Here is a 17,693-nt window from a genome sequence, read left to right as displayed (position 1 = left end):
TTCCCCTAGGTCTCTAGTTTTCAGAAATGTACAGGTTTGGTAGGTTTCCCTAGGTGGCGGCTGAGCTAGAGGCCAAAATCTCCAGGTAGTCACTTTGCTAAAAACAGCTCTGTTTTCTGTGATGTGTCCACGTTGTGTTTTGGGGCATATCCTGTCGCGGGCGCTAGGCCTACCCACACAAGTGAGGTATCATTTTTATCGGGAGACGTGGGGGAACGCTGGGTGGAAGGAAATTTGTGGCTCCTCTCAGATTCCAGAACTTTCTGCCACAGGAATGTGAGGAACATGTGTTTTTTTAGCCAAATTTTGAGGTTTGCAAAGGATTCTGGGTAACAGAACCTGGTCCGAGCCACACAAGTCACCCCTCCTTGGATTCCCCTAGGTCTCTAGTTTTCAGAAATGCACAGGTTTGGTAGGTTTCCCTAGGTGCCGGCTGAGCTAGAGGCCAAAATCTACAGGTAGTCACTTTGCTAAAAACAGCTCTGTTTTCTGTGATATGTCCACGTTGTGTTTTGGGACATATCCTGTCGCGGGCGCTAGGCCTACCCACACAAGTGAGGTATCATTTTTATCGGGAGACGTGGGGGAACGCTGGGTGGAAGGAAATTTGTGGCTCCTCTCAGATTTCAGAACTTTCTGCCACAGAAATGTGAGGAACATGTGTTTTTTTAGCCAAATTTTGAGATTTGCAAAGGATTCTGGGTAACAGAACCTGGTCCGAGCCCCGCAAGTCACCCCTCCTTGGATTCCCCTAGGTCTCTAGTTTTCAGAAATGCACAGGTTTGGTAGGTTTCCCTAGGTGGCGGCTGAGCTAGAGGCCAAAATCTACAGGTAGTCACTTTGCTAAAAACAGCTCTGTTTTCTGTGATATGTCCACGTTGTGTTTTGGGGCATATCCTGTCGCGGGCGCTAGGCCTACCCACACAAGTGAGGTATCATTTTTATCGAGAGACGTGGGGGAACGCTGGGTGGAAGGAAATTTGTGGCTCCTCTCAGATTCCAGAACTTTCTGCCACAGAAATGTGAGGAACATGTGTTTTTTTAGCCAAATTTTGAGGTTTGCAAAGGATTCTGGGTAACAGAACCTGGTCCGAGCCCCGCAAGTCACCCCTCCTTGGATTCCCCTAGGTCTCTAGTTTTCAGAAATGCACAGGTTTGGTAGGTTTCCCTAGGTGCCGGCTGAGCTAGAGGCCAAAATCTACAGGTAGGCACTTCGCAAAAAACACCTCTGTTTTTTTCCAAAATTTAGGATGTGTCCACGTTGCGCTTTGGGGTGTTTCCTGTCGCCGGCGCTAGGCCTACCCACGCAAGTGAGGTATCATTTTTATCGGGAGACTTGGGGGAACGCTGGGTGGAAGGAAATTTGTAGCTCCTCTCAGATTCCAGAACTTTCTGCCACAGAAATGTGAGGGACATGTGTTTTTTTAGCCAAATTTTGAGGTTTGCAAAGGCTTCTGGGTAACAGAACCTGGTCCGAGCCACACAAGTCACCCCTCCTTGGATTCCCCTAGGTCTCTAGTTTTCAGAAATGTACAGGTTTGGTAGGTTTCCCTAGGTGGCGGCTGAGCTAGAGGCCAAAATCTCCAGGTAGTCACTTTGCTAAAAACAGCTCTGTTTTCTGTGATGTGTCCACGTTGTGTTTTGGGGCATATCCTGTCGCGGGCGCTAGGCCTACCCACACAAGTGAGGTATCATTTTTATCGGGAGACGTGGGGGAACGCTGGGTGGAAGGAAATTTGTGGCTCCTCTCAGATTCCAGAACTTTCTGCCACAGGAATGTGAGGAACATGTGTTTTTTTAGCCAAATTTTGAGGTTTGCAAAGGATTCTGGGTAACAGAACCTGGTCCGAGCCACACAAGTCACCCCTCCTTGGATTCCCCTAGGTCTCTAGTTTTCAGAAATGCACAGGTTTGGTAGGTTTCCCTAGGTGCCGGCTGAGCTAGAGGCCAAAATCTACAGGTAGTCACTTTGCTAAAAACAGCTCTGTTTTCTGTGATATGTCCACGTTGTGTTTTGGGGCATATCCTGTCGCGGGCGCTAGGCCTACCCACACAAGTGAGGTATCATTTTTATCGGGAGACGTGGGGGAACGCTGGGTGGAAGGAAATTTGTGGCTCCTCTCAGATTTCAGAACTTTCTGCCACAGAAATGTGAGGAACATGTGTTTTTTTAGCCAAATTTTGAGATTTGCAAAGGATTCTGGGTAACAGAACCTGGTCCGAGCCCCGCAAGTCACCCCTCCTTGGATTCCCCTAGGTCTCTAGTTTTCAGAAATGCACAGGTTTGGTAGGTTTCCCTAGGTGGCGGCTGAGCTAGAGGCCAAAATCTACAGGTAGTCACTTTGCTAAAAACAGCTCTGTTTTCTGTGATATGTCCACGTTGTGTTTTGGGGCATATCCTGTCGCGGGCGCTAGGCCTACCCACACAAGTGAGGTATCATTTTTATCGAGAGACGTGGGGGAACGCTGAGTGGAAGGAAATTTGTGGCTCCTCTCAGATTCCAGAACTTTCTGCCACAGAAATGTGAGGAACATGTGTTTTTTTAGCCAAATTTTGAGGTTTGCAAAGGATTCTGGGTAACAGAACCTGGTCCGAGCCCCGCAAGTCACCCCTCCTTGGATTCCCCTAGGTCTCTAGTTTTCAGAAATGCACAGGTTTGGTAGGTTTCCCTAGGTGGCGGCTGAGCTAGAGGCCAAAATCTACAGGTAGTCACTTTGCTAAAAACAGCTCTGTTTTCTGTGATATGTCCACGTTGTGTTTTGGGGCATATCCTGTCGCGGGCGCTAGGCCTACCCACACAAGTGAGGTATCATTTTTATCGGGAGACGTGGGGGAACGCTGGATGGAAGGAAATTTGTGGCTCCTCTCAGATTCCAGAACTTTCTGCCACAGAAATGTGAGGAACATGTGTTTTTTTAGCCAAATTTTGAGATTTGCAAAGGATTCTGGGTAACAGAACCTGGTCCGAGCCCCGCAAGTCACCCCTCCTTGGATTCCCCTAGGTCTCTAGTTTTCAGAAATGCACAGGTTTGGTAGGTTTCCCTAGGTGGCGGCTGAGCTAGAGGCCAAAATCTACAGGTAGTCACTTTGCTAAAAACAGCTCTGTTTTCTGTGATATGTCCACGTTGTGTTTTGGGGCATATCCTGTCGCGGGCGCTAGGCCTACCCACACAAGTGAGGTATCATTTTTATCGGGAGACGTGGGGGAACGCTGGGTGGAAGGAAATTTGTGGCTCCTCTCAGATTCCAGAACTTTCTGCCACAGAAATGTGAGGAACATGTGTTTTTTTAGCCATATTTTGAGGTTTGAAAAGGATTCTGGGTAACAGAACCTGGTCCGAGCCCCGCAAGTCACCCCTCCTTAGATTCCCCTAGGTCTCTAGTTTTCAGAAATGCACAGGTTTGGTAGGTTTCCCTAGGTGGCGGCTGAGCTAGAGGCCAAAATCTACAGGTAGTCACTTTGCTAAAAACAGCTCTGTTTTCTGTGATATGTCCACGTTGTGTTTTGGGGCATATCCTGTCGCGGGCGCTAGGCCTACCCACACAAGTGAGGTATCATTTTTATCGGGAGACGTGGGGGAACGCTGGGTGGAAGGAAATTTGTGGCTCCTCTCAGATTCCAGAACTTTCTGCCACAGAAATGTGAGGAACATGTGTTTTTTTAGCCATATTTTGAGGTTTGCAAAGGATTCTGGGTAACAGAACGTGGTCCGAGCCCCGCAAGTCACCCCTCCTTGGATTCCCCTAGGTCTCTAGTTTTCAGAAATGCACAGGTTTGGTAGGTTTCCCTAGGTGGCGGCTGAGCAAGAGGCCAAAATCTACAGGTAGTCACTTTGCTAAAAACTGCTCTGTTTTCTGTGATATGTCCACGTTGTGTTTTGGGGCATATCCTGTCCCGGGCGCTAGGCCTACCCACACAAGTGAGGTATCATTTTTATCGGGAGACGTGGGGGAACGCTGGGTGGAAGGAAATTTGTGGCTCCTCTCAGATTCCAGAACTTTCTGCCACAGAAATGTGAGGAACATGTGTTTTTTTAGCCAAATTTTGAGGTTTGCAAAGGATTCTGGGTAACAGAACCTGGTCCGAGCCACACAAGTCACCCCTCCTTGGATTCCCCTAGGTCTCTAGTTTTCAGAAATGCACAGGTTTGGTAGGTTTCCCTAGGTGGCGGCTGAGCTAGAGGCCAAAATCTACAGGTAGTCACTTTGCTAAAAACAGCTCTGTTTTCTGTGATGTGTCCACGTTGTGTTTTGGGGCATATCCTGTCGCGGGTGCTAGGCCTACCCACACAAGTGAGGTATCATTTTTATCGGGAGACGTAGGGGAACGCTGGGTGGAAGGAAATTTGTGGCTCCTCTCAGATTCCAGAACTTTCTGCCACAGAAATGTGAGGAACATGTGTTTTTTTAGCCAAATTTTGAGGTTTGCAAAGGATTCTGGGTAACAGAACCTGGTCCGAGCCACACAAGTCACCCCTCCTTGGATTCCCCTAGGTCTCTAGTTTTCAGAAATGCACAGGTTTGGTAGGTTTCCCTAGGTGGCGGCTGAGCTAGAGGCCAAAATCTACAGGTAGTCACTTTGCTAAAAACAGCTCTGTTTTCTGTGATGTGTCCACGTTGTGTTTTGGGGCATATCCTGTCGCGGGTGCTAGGCCTACCCACACAAGTGAGGTACCATTTTTATCGGGAGACTTGGGGGAACATAGATTAGCAAAACAAGTACTATTGCCCCTTGTCTTTCTCTACATTTTTTCCTTCCAAATATAGGAGTGTGTGTAAAAAAGACATCTATTTGAGAAATTCCCTGTAATTGACGTGCTACTATGGTCACCCCGGAATTCAGAGATGTGCAAATAACCACTGCTCCTCAACACCTTATCTTGTGCCCTTTTTGGAAATGCAAAGGTTTTCTTGATAGCAATTTGTTACTCCTTATATTTCAGCAAATGAATTGTTGTATACCCGGTATAGAATGAAAACGCACTGCAGGGTGCAGCTCATTTATTGGCTCTGGGTTCCTCGGGTTCTTGATGAACCTACAAACCCTATATATCCCCGCAACCAGAGGAGTCCAGCAGACGTAACGGTATATTGCTTTCGATAATCTGACATTGCAGGGAAAAGTTACAGAGTAAAACGTAGAGAAAAATTGATGGTTTTTTCACCTCAATTTCAATATTTTTCTTTTTCAGCTGTTATTTTCTGTAGGAAACCCTTGTAGGATCTACACAAATGACCCCTTGCTGAATTCAGAATTTTGTCTACTTTTCAGAAATGTTTAGGTGTCTGGGATCCAGCATTGGTTTCATGACCATTCCTGTCACTGACTGGAAGGAGGCTGAAAGCACAAAAAATTGCACAAATGGGGTATGCCCCAGTAAAATGCCAAAATTGTGTTGAAAAATTGGTTTTCTGATTCAAGTCTGCCTGTTCCTGAAAGCTGGGAAGCTGCTGAGTTTAGCACCGCAAACCCTTTGTTGATGCCATTTTCAGGGGAAACACCACAAGCCTTCTTCTGCAGCCACTTTTTCCAATTTTTTTGAAAAAAACGAAATTTTCACTGTATTTTGGCCAATTTCTTGGCCTCCTTCAGGGGAACCCACAAAGTCTGGGTACCTCTAGAATCCCTAGGATGTTGGAAAAAAAGGACGCAAATTTGGCTTGGTTAGCGTATGTGGACAAAAAGTTATGAGGGCCTAAGCGCGAACTGCCCCAAATAGGCAAAAAAAGGCCTGGCACAGGAGGGGGAAAAGGCCTGGCAGCAAAGGGGTTAAGGAAGCAAAGTGCCCTTTAAAAACCTGAGCCAATGACAAGGCGCCGCTACTGTACCTCACAAGACTATCTTGAAATGCCTGGAATGAATGCCACCCAGACGTAGTGTTGCTTTAAGAAGCACACTCCCCTTACAACGTGAGCCAATAACGAGATGCCGCTCCTGTACCTCACACAACGCTCTTCAAATGCCTGGAACAACGCGTGTACTCCGCTGCGCTGTTCTTTCACCAGAGATGTCGAAGCAAGAGCTGTCAGCAGCAACCCACTGCTCAGGCACAGGTACAGGTACACCAAGTGTCCAGATTGCGATGTCGTCAGGCTGGTGATCGTGCTCTAGTAGGTCGAAACCCACACGAATCGTCGCCAAAATAATGTTGTAAAAGACGACATAACACTCCTCAAAATATCAAGTGTAACTCCTCTTTATTCGACCTACTAGAGCGAAGATGCGTTTTTCCTCCACAACCGCTCCCTCCATTTCAAAACTGCCTTCACGTTCTATCCGAGAGCACAAGCGCCCTCGGGCTCGAGATAAGCTCTCGGGCTCAAGAGAACAATCGTGCATCCCGGCACAGTATAACAGTGTCTGAGCACCTTATGGTTCCCAAATGAAAATACCCTCCAAAGCCTAATAAATGGTTCGATCAGTCTTGTTCACATGCTCCTAGTAATCTCATCAAAGTTCTTACAAGTACCCCTAGGGACGTAGTAGAAATCAGGAGTACTAGAAAGCTTTATAAAGAGGCTATTCTAAAGAGAAAAGATGAAATCAGAAGAGAAGCCTGGGAACAGCTTACCATTGCTTGTACTAACAAACACCCTACACTTTTTTTTCCAACTGCCCTACTAGTTGTACAGATGTGAACATCCCAGAGCACACCTGGGTCGATTATTTTACCAAACTGTATGATTTGCAAGTAACACCTTGCAGTGAGAGCAGCCTCACAAGGGATACACCCAGCCAGGAAGGCGCTGATCAACTCATAATTACTGTTACGCATGTAATCTCGGCTGTAAACAGAAGCCTGAGTAACAAAGCACCAGGGCTGGATGGAGTCACTGTAGATATTTTTAAGTACAATGTGGCATTTTGGGCTCCTGTCCTAGCAAATGTGTTGTGTAGCTCTGGCCGTCATGATCCCCACAAATCCTGACCAAGGGCAATTATTGTCCCAATTTTAAAAAAGGGTGATAGGAGTGACACGCACTGTTACCGGCCCATATCTTTAATTGATTCAGCGGCCAAGTTACTGGGCAGAGTGCTGTTGGATCACCTTGAAACCTGGTCCAATGATAAGGGTATGTTAAGATCGGCACAGTATGGCTTTAGACGGGGCTTAGGGACGGTTGACCAGTGTCTGAATCTTAATTTAATTATAAGTAAATAAGTTGTTGCGAAAGAAGGATTTCTCTTATTGCCATTTATGGACCTCAGTGCGGGGTTTGATAATGTGATAAGGCCTAAGCTGTGGAATTTGATAATGGATGAGGGTGCTAACCCCAAAAGTTTTGCACTTACTTGCCCAGTTGCACACAGATGTCAAGGGTAGCATCGGATTTGGTCCAGGTGGCGAATGCACCCCCTACATAAACATCAGAAAAGGGGTCAGGCATGGGTGCATGATGGCATTGTTCCTTTTAGTTTCTATATCAATGACCTTGATGAGCACGTGATAAATACTTTTTCCAATCTGCCCAAGGCAGAGGAATGTCTGCCACCTGTACTTATGTATGCAGACTATTGTGTTCTGAAGGCCAGAACAGAACGGGGCTTGCAGAAACTATCAAATTCTTTTTTGTGATTTATGTCTGACTTACGTCTATTGTTAAACAAATCGAAAATTTTTGCCATGGTCTTTGGCTGTCCCCGGAGCATGTTGGCAACTTTTCACATACATGGTTCTCCACTCATCTGTGTGCCTATGTTTACTTACCTAGGGGTCTTGTTTGATAGTTTGAACTCCTGGAAGCATTTGAGGGACATTCGACTCTCCCAGTTTGAACAGCCCCCTTGTTTGAGCTTGCTGCCAAGTTAGGGACCATGCCTTTGGATGCTGCAATCACAATATACAAAACAATACCAGTCAGAGTCGCTTCCTACGGAGGGTGGGGTCTGGGGACACATACAGTGCTCTGATTTGCAAACACGTGAAAATAGGGTCTTCTGTCACTCACTAATAGTGTCCCAGCAATGATTGCTTATGAAGAATTAGGCCTCTAATATCTGGGGGATACACTGAGATTAGCGCCTACTTTGCTCTAGCTGTCAGTCTGGTCCAGACCAGAAGCAGCCCTGACTCAGTGTTGTCTGATTGCCTCAGATTGGCAGGGTTTCTTTTCCATGTTAGAGAGGATCTTCAAGCAGTCAACAGAATGGATATTTTTGACAACTCATTGTGTATTAGACAGTTGGATAGATCTATAGTAAAAGGTGCATTATTTAAGTTTTTAGTTGAGAATAGATGGGCGTTGGACAGGAAGAAGAGGGTTAGTCAAATTGTATCTTCCTCTGAGCACTACCCCAGATATTGAACCCTATCTGCTTAAAATACCTCATAAGCAAAGGTTTCACTTGGTTAGATATAGGCTTGGACTGGTGCATTTTCTGGTGTCGTATCCCTCAAATGTGTTTACCAATAAATCTTTGCTGCCATGTCCCTGTAATAACTGAGCAACTCAATCACAACTCCATTTGTTTTTCTGTTTTGAGCTGTACAAAGAACAGCGTATTTGTAGTTTTAGACAACTATTTAGAATCTTAAGTATTCAGAAATGTAAAGAGGCTCTGGAGTACCTGCGGTTACTCCAGACAGGTGAAGTTTGTCAGACTGTGTATAGAGTCTAAGATGCCATAATGAAGACCAGGAGAATTGTTAGGAAACAGTAGCACCTTTTACTGAGTATGAATTATTTGGTTGTTCTTTTTACTTACTCATATCTGCTGATAATGTATTTTACATGAAATATATTCTTAACATAACCTCTTTTAATTGCACAGTGGTACTTTATTTTAAGCCAAACAAATATATTACTTGGTTGTGTTTTCCTTTTTAACTGTTTATATCTATATGTCTTATTTTATGGTTTGCTAATATCAAATAAAGCTTCTTGGACTCGAGTCCTGTGAAGATCCTTTCAATCTGATAGAGACTTCTAGTGGTTATCCAAGCCTCTGTTTTCCAGGGTGCATTCCCGTCTGCACCCCTGGATAGGGAATCCAAGAGGCTGGACCAACTTGGGAAGAAAATGTTCTCTTTCTCCAGTCTGGCATTGCGGTACATAAACTCTGCGTGCTTTTTGAGCCATTATACCCATACTCTATGGGGCACGGTTGCGCAAGTGCTGCCACAGCTCTCAGAATAGGCTCACGCTATTCGTTCCTGAGTTGTTGCTGATGGAAGAGATGCAGTGAAGTTCACAATCCGATGTGGGGTGGACACAGCCGACTCACTTGGCAGAGCGGTTCTATTGACGGTGGTCTTGAGGCACCACGCCTGGTTGAGGACATCTGGCTTTTTTAGGGATGTCCACTCTACCCTCATGGACATGCCGTTTGATGGCACTTGTCCCTTTGGGGACAAAGCAGACTCGGCACTCTTGTTCTTCAGGGATTCTTGTGCTATGGCCAGGTCCTTGGGTCTCGCAGCTGCCTCTAACCCCCATCAGTCTGCTTTTTGCCCCTTTCGTGGCTATGGAAGGGGTGTTTCATCATGTCCGTTCCCCTCCAGCCACCATGCCGTGCATGCTGGCCAACCTCTGAAGAGATCCACCATCCTCAGGGAGCCAGTGGTCCGGCAGTCCACTTGTTCCCACCCCCACAGCTGCCTCCAAACCTTCCTAGTCTGACAATTCTGTACCAGGGACCAGTCGGAGGCAGGATTCGCCATCACCTGCTCCACTAGCAGTCCATCACGTCAGACAAGTGGGTTTTCCAAATAGTCTGAAGAGGCTACTCCCTCCCCTTCAAGACTATCCCTCCATCCATGCCACCATCCTATGACTGGATGATGGAGGATCACTTGGCACTTCTCTGCGAGGAGGGTATGGCTCTCTTGGCCAAGGGAGCCATAGAGAGGGTCCGTGTGCCAAAAGTAGGTTGTGGTTGTTATTCCCACTACTTTCTGATGCCCAAAAAGGACATGGGCCTGTGCCCTATCCTAGACCTTTGGTCCCTCAATCTCTTCCACAAAAAGGAAAAGTTCAAAATGCTCACTCTGGCTCAGGTTCTATCTTCTCTGGACCCAGGAGATTGGATGGTAGAGTTGGACTTCCACATTCCTGTCCTACCTGCCCCCAGACGTTACTTGTGGTTCACGGTAAGCCATGAGCATTTTCAGTTCACCATGCTCCCCTTTGGCCTTACCAGCACCCCTCGATGTTCACCAAGGTGAAAACGGTGGTCACAGCTCATCTGTGCAGATCGGGGGTTTCAGTCTTTCCCTATCTTGACGACTGGTTGTTGAAGGCAGGCTCGCCCCATGCTGTGGTCTCCCACCTTCAGACTATGGTGGAACTCCTGAATTCTTAGGAGGTTCACTATAAACGTGCTGAAGTCACACGTGACTCCCTCTCAGATGCTCCCTTTCATTGTTGCAGTTCTGGACACAGTGCAGTTTCGGGCTTATCCTCCCAAGCGGAGAGTCCAGTATATTTAAGCTATCATACTAATGTTTCAGCCTCTATCCTCGATTTCGGTAAGAATGATTCTGAGGCTGCTGGGCCTCATGGCCTCTTGTATCTTATCATTGAATCTGGCCAAATGGCATATGCAGGCTCTGCAGTGGGACCTGAAGTTCCACTGGGTGCAACTTCAGGGGTATCTCTCCGACATGTTCCAGATCTTGGAGGGAACTGCACAAGATCTGCAGTGGTGGCTTACGAACCGCGATTGGGTCAGAGGCAGATCCCTCTCCCTTCCCAAACCAGATCTGACTGTAGTGATAGATGCATCACTCTTGGGATGTGGCGGTCACCTGGGAGATGCGTAGATCAGAGGCATCTAGTCTCCAGCAGATTCCGGACTCCACATCAACCTTTTTGAGCTCTGGGTGATCAGACTTGCATTGTACGCATTTCTTCCCTCTCTCAAAGGAAAGGTAGTCCAGGTGTTGATGGACAACACCACTACCATTTGCTACTGCAACAAGCAGGGCAGGGTGGGGTTGTGGACCCTTTGTCAGGAGGCTCTGCACCTCTGGACATGGCTGGAATATCAGGGCATTTCCCTGGTTGTTCAACACCTGGCGGGCTCTCTGAACACAGAAGCGGACAAACTCAGCCAACAATGCCTGGTCGGTCATAAATGGCATCTCCATCCGGAGATGGCGCAATGTCTCTTTCAGCAGTAGGCAGAGTCCTGGTTATATCTGTTCGCGTCTGCAGAAAACATGCAATGTCAGTAGTTTTGTGCATTGGAGTTTCCAAGTCGACACTCGTTCTGTGACTCTTTTCAGCGCAAGTGGAGCTCTAGCCTCCTGTATGCATTTGCGCCCATACCACTTCTGCCCAGAGTTCTGAAGAAGATCAAGAATGATGGGGCCCAAGTAATCCTTGTGGCTCTAGACTGGGCTCAAAGAGTGTGGTATCCTGAGCTGTTGAGCATGGTAATCGATCCTCTAATCAGACTGCCCTTTCGGGAGGATCTTTTGTTGCAACACCCAAACCTGTCCAGTTTCTGCCTTCTTGGGTGGAGATTGAGCGGCGGTAGTTGACAGCTATGGACCTTCCGCTCGAAGTCTGTAACGTTATCTTTGCAGCCAGGCGTCCCACCACCAAAACGGTACACACCTATCGATGGAATACATTTGTGACATGGTGCACAGACAAGTCTGTTGACCCCCCCTCTTTCTGAGATCCTCTATATAATCTTTCTTTGTCCCACCAGGGCTCCACTTTGGGCACCCTTAAGGGTTATTTGTCTGCTATCTCTCTATCCTGTACTGTAAATAGGTTCCTTAAAGGCCTTACTCTTATGTTTCCTCCATCTCCATTCATCATGTCCCAATGGGATTTGAATTTGGTTCGGACATTCCTCGTGTGCACTCCTTTTGAGCCTGTCCACAATTGTCCTCTCAGGCTTCTGACATTAAAAACAGCCTTCCTTGTGGACATTACCTCTGCCCACAGGGTGCGCGAGCTGCAGGCATTGTCATCTAAGTCACCCTACCTCTCCACCTATCCTGACAAAGTGGTGTTTCGCACTAGGGCTTCCTTTTTGCCAAAGGTGGTCACACCCTTTCGTTTAGGCCAATCCAATTCCTTGCCTACTTTTTATGCACCCCTCATCCTTCTAAGGAGGAGGAGAGACTTCACCGCCTGGACCCAAAAAAAGCATTAGCGTTCTGCCTTGATCGTACCAAAGAGTTCTAGGTGGATGATCAACTCTTTATTGATTATGTGGGTGCGAAGAAAGATGGGACAGTGCAGAAGAGTACCGTCTCCAGATGGGTTGTTCTACATCAATATGTGCTACACATTGGATAAAAAGCAACCCCCTGGAAGGTTTTTGCGCTCACTCAACCAGAGTGACAGCTGCATCCAGTGCATTAGTTCCAGTCCTGGACATCTTTCAGGCGGCAACCTGGACATCCTTCCACACATTAACCAAACACTACTGCCTGGACAATCAGGTCCAAAGGGATGAGTACTTTGCCTGTTCGATCCTGCAGGAGTTCATAGTATGATCTTGGTTCGCAGCACACCTCCAGGGATGGTATTGCTTGGATATCTATTCTAAGGTAAAGAATCTCCAACTATAAGTCTCTATCAGATGAACAAGTTACTGACCTTCGGTAGCGCTTATCTAGTAGAGACATTCTAATTGCAGATTCCTTACCGACCCACCCATCCTCCCCGCTCTGCATAATGATTTCTATGGAAAGGGACTTTCCATTCAGGGTCCTAGTTGTGATGCGCCAGTGGTCAGTATTCTTCATAGCTTGGCGCTTATGCCGTGGAAAAGTCCTGAAAAGAAACTGACGTCAGCACGCTGGAGTGGCGCCAATATAGGACCCGTGATGTCATGTCTGGCGTGCACGACGCCAGCGATGGATGCAGAGCCAACCGACGCCACCGGATGGCACACAAGGGTGCTGCTCAAGAAAAATCTCCATATCTAGACTGACACCTGGGGAAATTCTAAGATAAGGAATCTGCACCTAGAATATGTCTCTACCAGATAAGGCGTTACTGAAGGTAAGTAACTTGTTCTTCTGCAGGGGATCGAAACATCGACTTGACTCGCTGACCCTTTCTTATATTGTATACTCACTGAAAACCTTTGATTATCATTTGCATGTGTGTGTGTATCACCGTTGGGAGAGCATCAAGCATGTTTTTGTCACCCACACCCACTCCACTGATGTAGATTTTTTTTTGTTAGGAACCTAAATTGTTTTGAATAAATTATCATTTGTTTGGCAAAGTTGTTTGATTCAACTTGAGCAAACATATATGTGTATTGGGTTTCATTGTCTCCAGCCATTAAAGGCCATCTGGGGTTGTTGTGCTATTCCATAAAAACATGAGACTGTAGTTTGTCATAGTTGAGCGGAATCATTTTCAGTTTTTTGCAGCGTGTTAGATAGTTTATAACTTTATATTGATTAGCTTTGATAAAGTCATAATTAATATGAAATTCGATGATGTTATAGATAGTTATTGATAAAATGTGTTATAATGTTTTTTACAGTTTTATTTAGCACATACTTAGCCGAAGGACATTAGAGTGCTCACCATAAGCACCAAATTAGTTTACAGTTGTTTGGATATATTTATGTATCCAGGAAGAAAACAAAGGTTAGAGATATGTTATATTTAGAAAAACTTTATTTATTCTTTCCATATAAACCATACTTAAACTACACAAACATTAGAAATTCTAAAGTTATCATTATAACTTAAATCTAAAATTTACACACCACCTTCTAATTAGCAATAGTCACACACCTATGTTCAGTGGTACCTATAACTTACATTTTAACTTAATAAACCACCTTTGAATTACTATAAGTCACGGAAACAGGGGTCAAGCCAACAAGCCCTTGGAGAACCCCTGGGGATACAAAGGGAGTAGCAGGCAGGCAGGCCAGCGCATGAGGTCAGTTTGCAGAGTGGCAGTCCTTCCAGCATCCCAGCAGGCAGCAGATCAGTTCAACAAAGCAAGTAGTCCAAATGGCAGTTTCTCCTGGCAATGTGCAGATTGTAGAGCCAGTAGCACCTAGTTACAAGACCCTCGCAGTGTCTAAAAACATAGGGTCGGAGACCCAGTACTTATACTCCAAAATGCTTTGGATGTAGGAGTGACTTCGAAGGAGCCCTTAAAACGGCAAAACAATTCCTTTCACCCCAGCCCTAGCTCCAGATGATCAGTAGGGGGTAAATCAGCCCTCTGTGTGCAGGCAGGACACACCCTTTTGACATGTGGTGTGAACCACCTCTTCCTCTTCCAGCCCAGGAAGACTTTCAGCATGCAGATGAATGTAGATGTATCCCCTGTTGCACCCAACCCTTCCTGTGCTGTGGCTGTCTAGAGAGTGCACACAAAGTGTAGCTGCCATCCAGGTCAGACATGTATTGGAGACAGGCTGTGAAGCACAAGAGTTATAAGCACAGAGAAATGTCTAATTTCTAAAAGTGGCATTTTTAAAATAGTAATGTGAAATCCAACTTCATTGTAAGTAGGATTTATCATTACCATTCTAAACATAGCAACCATGGCAAAGCTACTCCTTTCTGATCAGGAATTGCCACTTAAAAGGGTATAAGGGAATTCTCAATGCTAACCTGTGAGACAATCAGGCCCACAGTACTGAAAACGAAATAGTCTATTTGTCACTACCAGGACATGCAAGACATACAAGTACATGTCCTACATTTTTCTTACTCAGCTCCCTGCCCATAGAGCTACATAGGGCCTACCCTAGAGGTGACCTATGTGTAATAAAAGGGGAGTTTAGGTTTGGCAGGTAATTTTAAATTCCAAGTCGAATTTGCAGTAAACTGGGCTCACAGGCTCTGCAGTGGCAGGCCTGTGACAGATTGGGAAGACTACTTCTGTGGATGGTGCAATCAGTGCTGCAGACCCACTGGTAGCATTGAATTTACATGCCCAGGAATATGGTATACCACTTTAAAAGGGTCTTACAAGTATATCAAAAATGCCAAACAGGTGTAAAACAGATATACCACGTTTATAGGAGAGAGCATGTGCACTTTAGCACTGTTTAGCAGTGGTAAGATGCCCAGAGTCCTAAAGCAAACAAAACAAGGGTCAAAAAATAGGAGCAGGAAAGCAAAAAGTTTTAATTCTGATGCACTGCCCTTTAATTTGTTCAATGTGGTATTTCTCTGGTTTGCTTTCGTGCTGACCTCTAATAGCCTAATCAGGAGACCATCTTTAATTTTTATGGGGTCAGAAGTAACAGCTACCGGCCTTGTTGGATTTCCAGAGTCCCTGAAAACATCCATTTAGATCTGCCCCCTAGGCTACCCGCATCTAAAGCTGTTCAAAATCTATGTCAGACCCAGGATCACAAATTCCATTGGTAGTTCTTCTTTTCTCAGGGGAACCTCAGGATTTGACCTGTTGTCACCAGTAATTGCGCACCCAACATAACTGTCTACCTTAGTAACTTTGGGGTGTGAATTTTTTGTCATAGCTGCCTGCACATCAGTTCCCGCTGGTACTGTCACTTAGAACGTATGTAATGGTGCAGTGGTCACTAGTGACCCAGCCTTCTCCATCCACCAAACTCTTATAAGTGCTGTACGAAACCTGTTTCCTTGCAGTGCGACCCTTACCTCTCTGACATGTGCCCTTACAATGAGGTATTGACTAGAACAAGCATCGCATCATTTTTGGTAATTAAAATACTCCTAAGCATGTGAAGTTGAACTGCATAGGGCGTTTACTAAAGGACCCTCTCAAAAAGTATAATGTAGTCGTCCATGACTGGATGAGTGGCATTACTTTCGTGTGTCATGAATGCATAGATCGTGCATAATATGGGATCAATAACATATTAACATATATAAGATATTGCTTATACTGTTTTGTTCATCATTGGGCAAGAAGTAGCATTACAACGGGTCACCTCAGTTCATAGTTAGCAACAGATCCCAATATATGGGGTCTGTTTCGGAAAGTCAAGTCAAACATGCATCGATTTGGACCTGCAGCCCGCCTCCACACAGACCTTAAATTGGTGTATTACCATTTTTAGTTACTGCCCGGGTAATAATAGGCGGTTTATTAATCTGCTCCGATCTGTCTGCCCATGAGTTTATTTTTATTAAAATATTATGTTTTGCTCGATATTTTTCCAAGCTGAGTTTTCTTTTGTTTAGGTTTACAGTGTGGATTGGAGCCTAACAAGAGGGGAGCAGTTGGTTGTTTCTGGCTCTTGGGATCATACAGCCAAAGTGGTAAGCTCATTTTCGAAATATTTATAAATTTACACTAGTATAATGTTATTGTGGAAGTCACATCTTCTAATCTGTTCTGCTTCTGACAGGCATTGTCACTGTGGGTGGCTATATGAAAATAGACGTATTAACACCTAACTTTCTATTTTGGGTATTCCTAACAAAAGTTTGAGAATTGAAAACATTTTTCAACACCCTTTTCCTAAACGTCTTGAAAGCTATGCATAGGCAGTCACTGGGCATGTATGTGTGTCCAGTACATGGACATATACCCTTCTTCTATGCATAGGCATCCACTCAGTTTTTATAAAGTGCAACTACTCACCCGCAAGTGTTTCAAGGTGCTTGTGGTGGGTCTGGGCCTCATTTGAAGAGCCATGTCTTGAGGTTCTTCCTGAAGATGGTGAGTGATGGGCTTGGCCTGAGGTGTGTGGGCAGGCTGTTCCAGCTCTTAGCTACGAGGTAGGTGAAAGATCTTCCTCCAGCGGTGGTTTTCCCGGTGTGTGGGATGGTGGCTAACGCCTGCTGGGTGGAACGGAGGGGTCTGATGGGGTTATGGAATGAGATGCGATGGTTCTGGTAGGCTCGTCCAATCTTGTGAAGGGCCTTGTAGGTGTGGGTGAGTTGTCTGAAGTTGATTTGCTTCTCCACTGGGAGCCAATCAGGGATCTTCAGGGAGACGTGTGCCTGGCATAGGTGGTTCAGGACCAGCCTGGCGGCAATGTTTTGGATGAGTTGTAGTTTCCTGATGTTCTTTGCTGTGGTGCCAGCGTAGAGTGCGTTGCTGTAGTCGAGCTTCCTTGTGACTAGGGCGAGGGTGATTATCTTGCAGCAGTCGACTGGGATCCATTTGAAGAAATTACGGAGTTGGTGGAGGGTGTGCCAGCAGTAAGAGGTGACTGCGTTTACCTGTCGGGTCATTGATAGGGAAGAGTTGAGAATGATTCATAGGTTGCAGCAGTGGTCAGTCGGAGTAGGCAGTGCGCTGAGCAGTGTGGGCCACCAGGAGTCGGCCCAGGCTGAAGTGGAGTTTCCGAAGATGATGAGCTCAGCCTTGTCTGAGTTGAGCTTGAGACAGCTCTCTCTCATCCAGGCGGCGACAGCTTCCATTCTGGTGTGAAAGTTCCTCTTAGCTTTGTCCGGGTCTTCAGTGAGGGATATGATGAGTTGTGTGTCATCGGCGTATGACACAATATTCATTCTGTGCTTTCTGAAGATGACTGCAAGCGGGGCCATGTAGATGTTGAAGAGTGTTAGGCTCAGGGAGGATCCCTGAAGGACTCTGCAGCTCACTTCTGTTGGTTTGCATATGAAGAGTACGAGCCTGACTCTCTGTGTTCTTCCAGTGGAAAGGAGTGGATCCATTGCAGGGCTTTTCTGCGGATTCCTAAGTCGTGGAGTCTGGTGCATAAGTTTCTATGGGAGAGTGTGTCAAAGGCTGCTGTGAGGTCGAGGAGTATGAGTGATGCGATGTGGCCGCGGTCGAGGAGTG

At 46.0% G+C, this 17,693-nt stretch overlaps 1 protein-coding gene across 3 annotated transcripts in view; it reads left to right on the top strand.

Moving 5' to 3' along the window:
• Positions 1–17,693, top strand: part of PEX7 (peroxisomal biogenesis factor 7) — a 915,648-nt gene that overhangs the window by 157,033 nt on the left and 740,922 nt on the right. For all 3 annotated transcript variants that reach the window (XM_069234650.1, XM_069234651.1, XM_069234649.1), the window contains exon 4: positions 16,124–16,201. In XM_069234650.1, the coding sequence (XP_069090751.1) occupies positions 16,124–16,201 (78 nt within the window). The remainder of the gene's footprint in view (positions 1–16,123; positions 16,202–17,693) is intronic.

This window comes from Pleurodeles waltl, chromosome 5 (assembly GCF_031143425.1).
Source record: "Pleurodeles waltl isolate 20211129_DDA chromosome 5, aPleWal1.hap1.20221129, whole genome shotgun sequence".
NCBI lineage: Eukaryota > Metazoa > Chordata > Amphibia > Caudata > Salamandridae > Pleurodeles > Pleurodeles waltl.
This window is presented reverse-complemented; position numbering and strand designations above follow the sequence as displayed.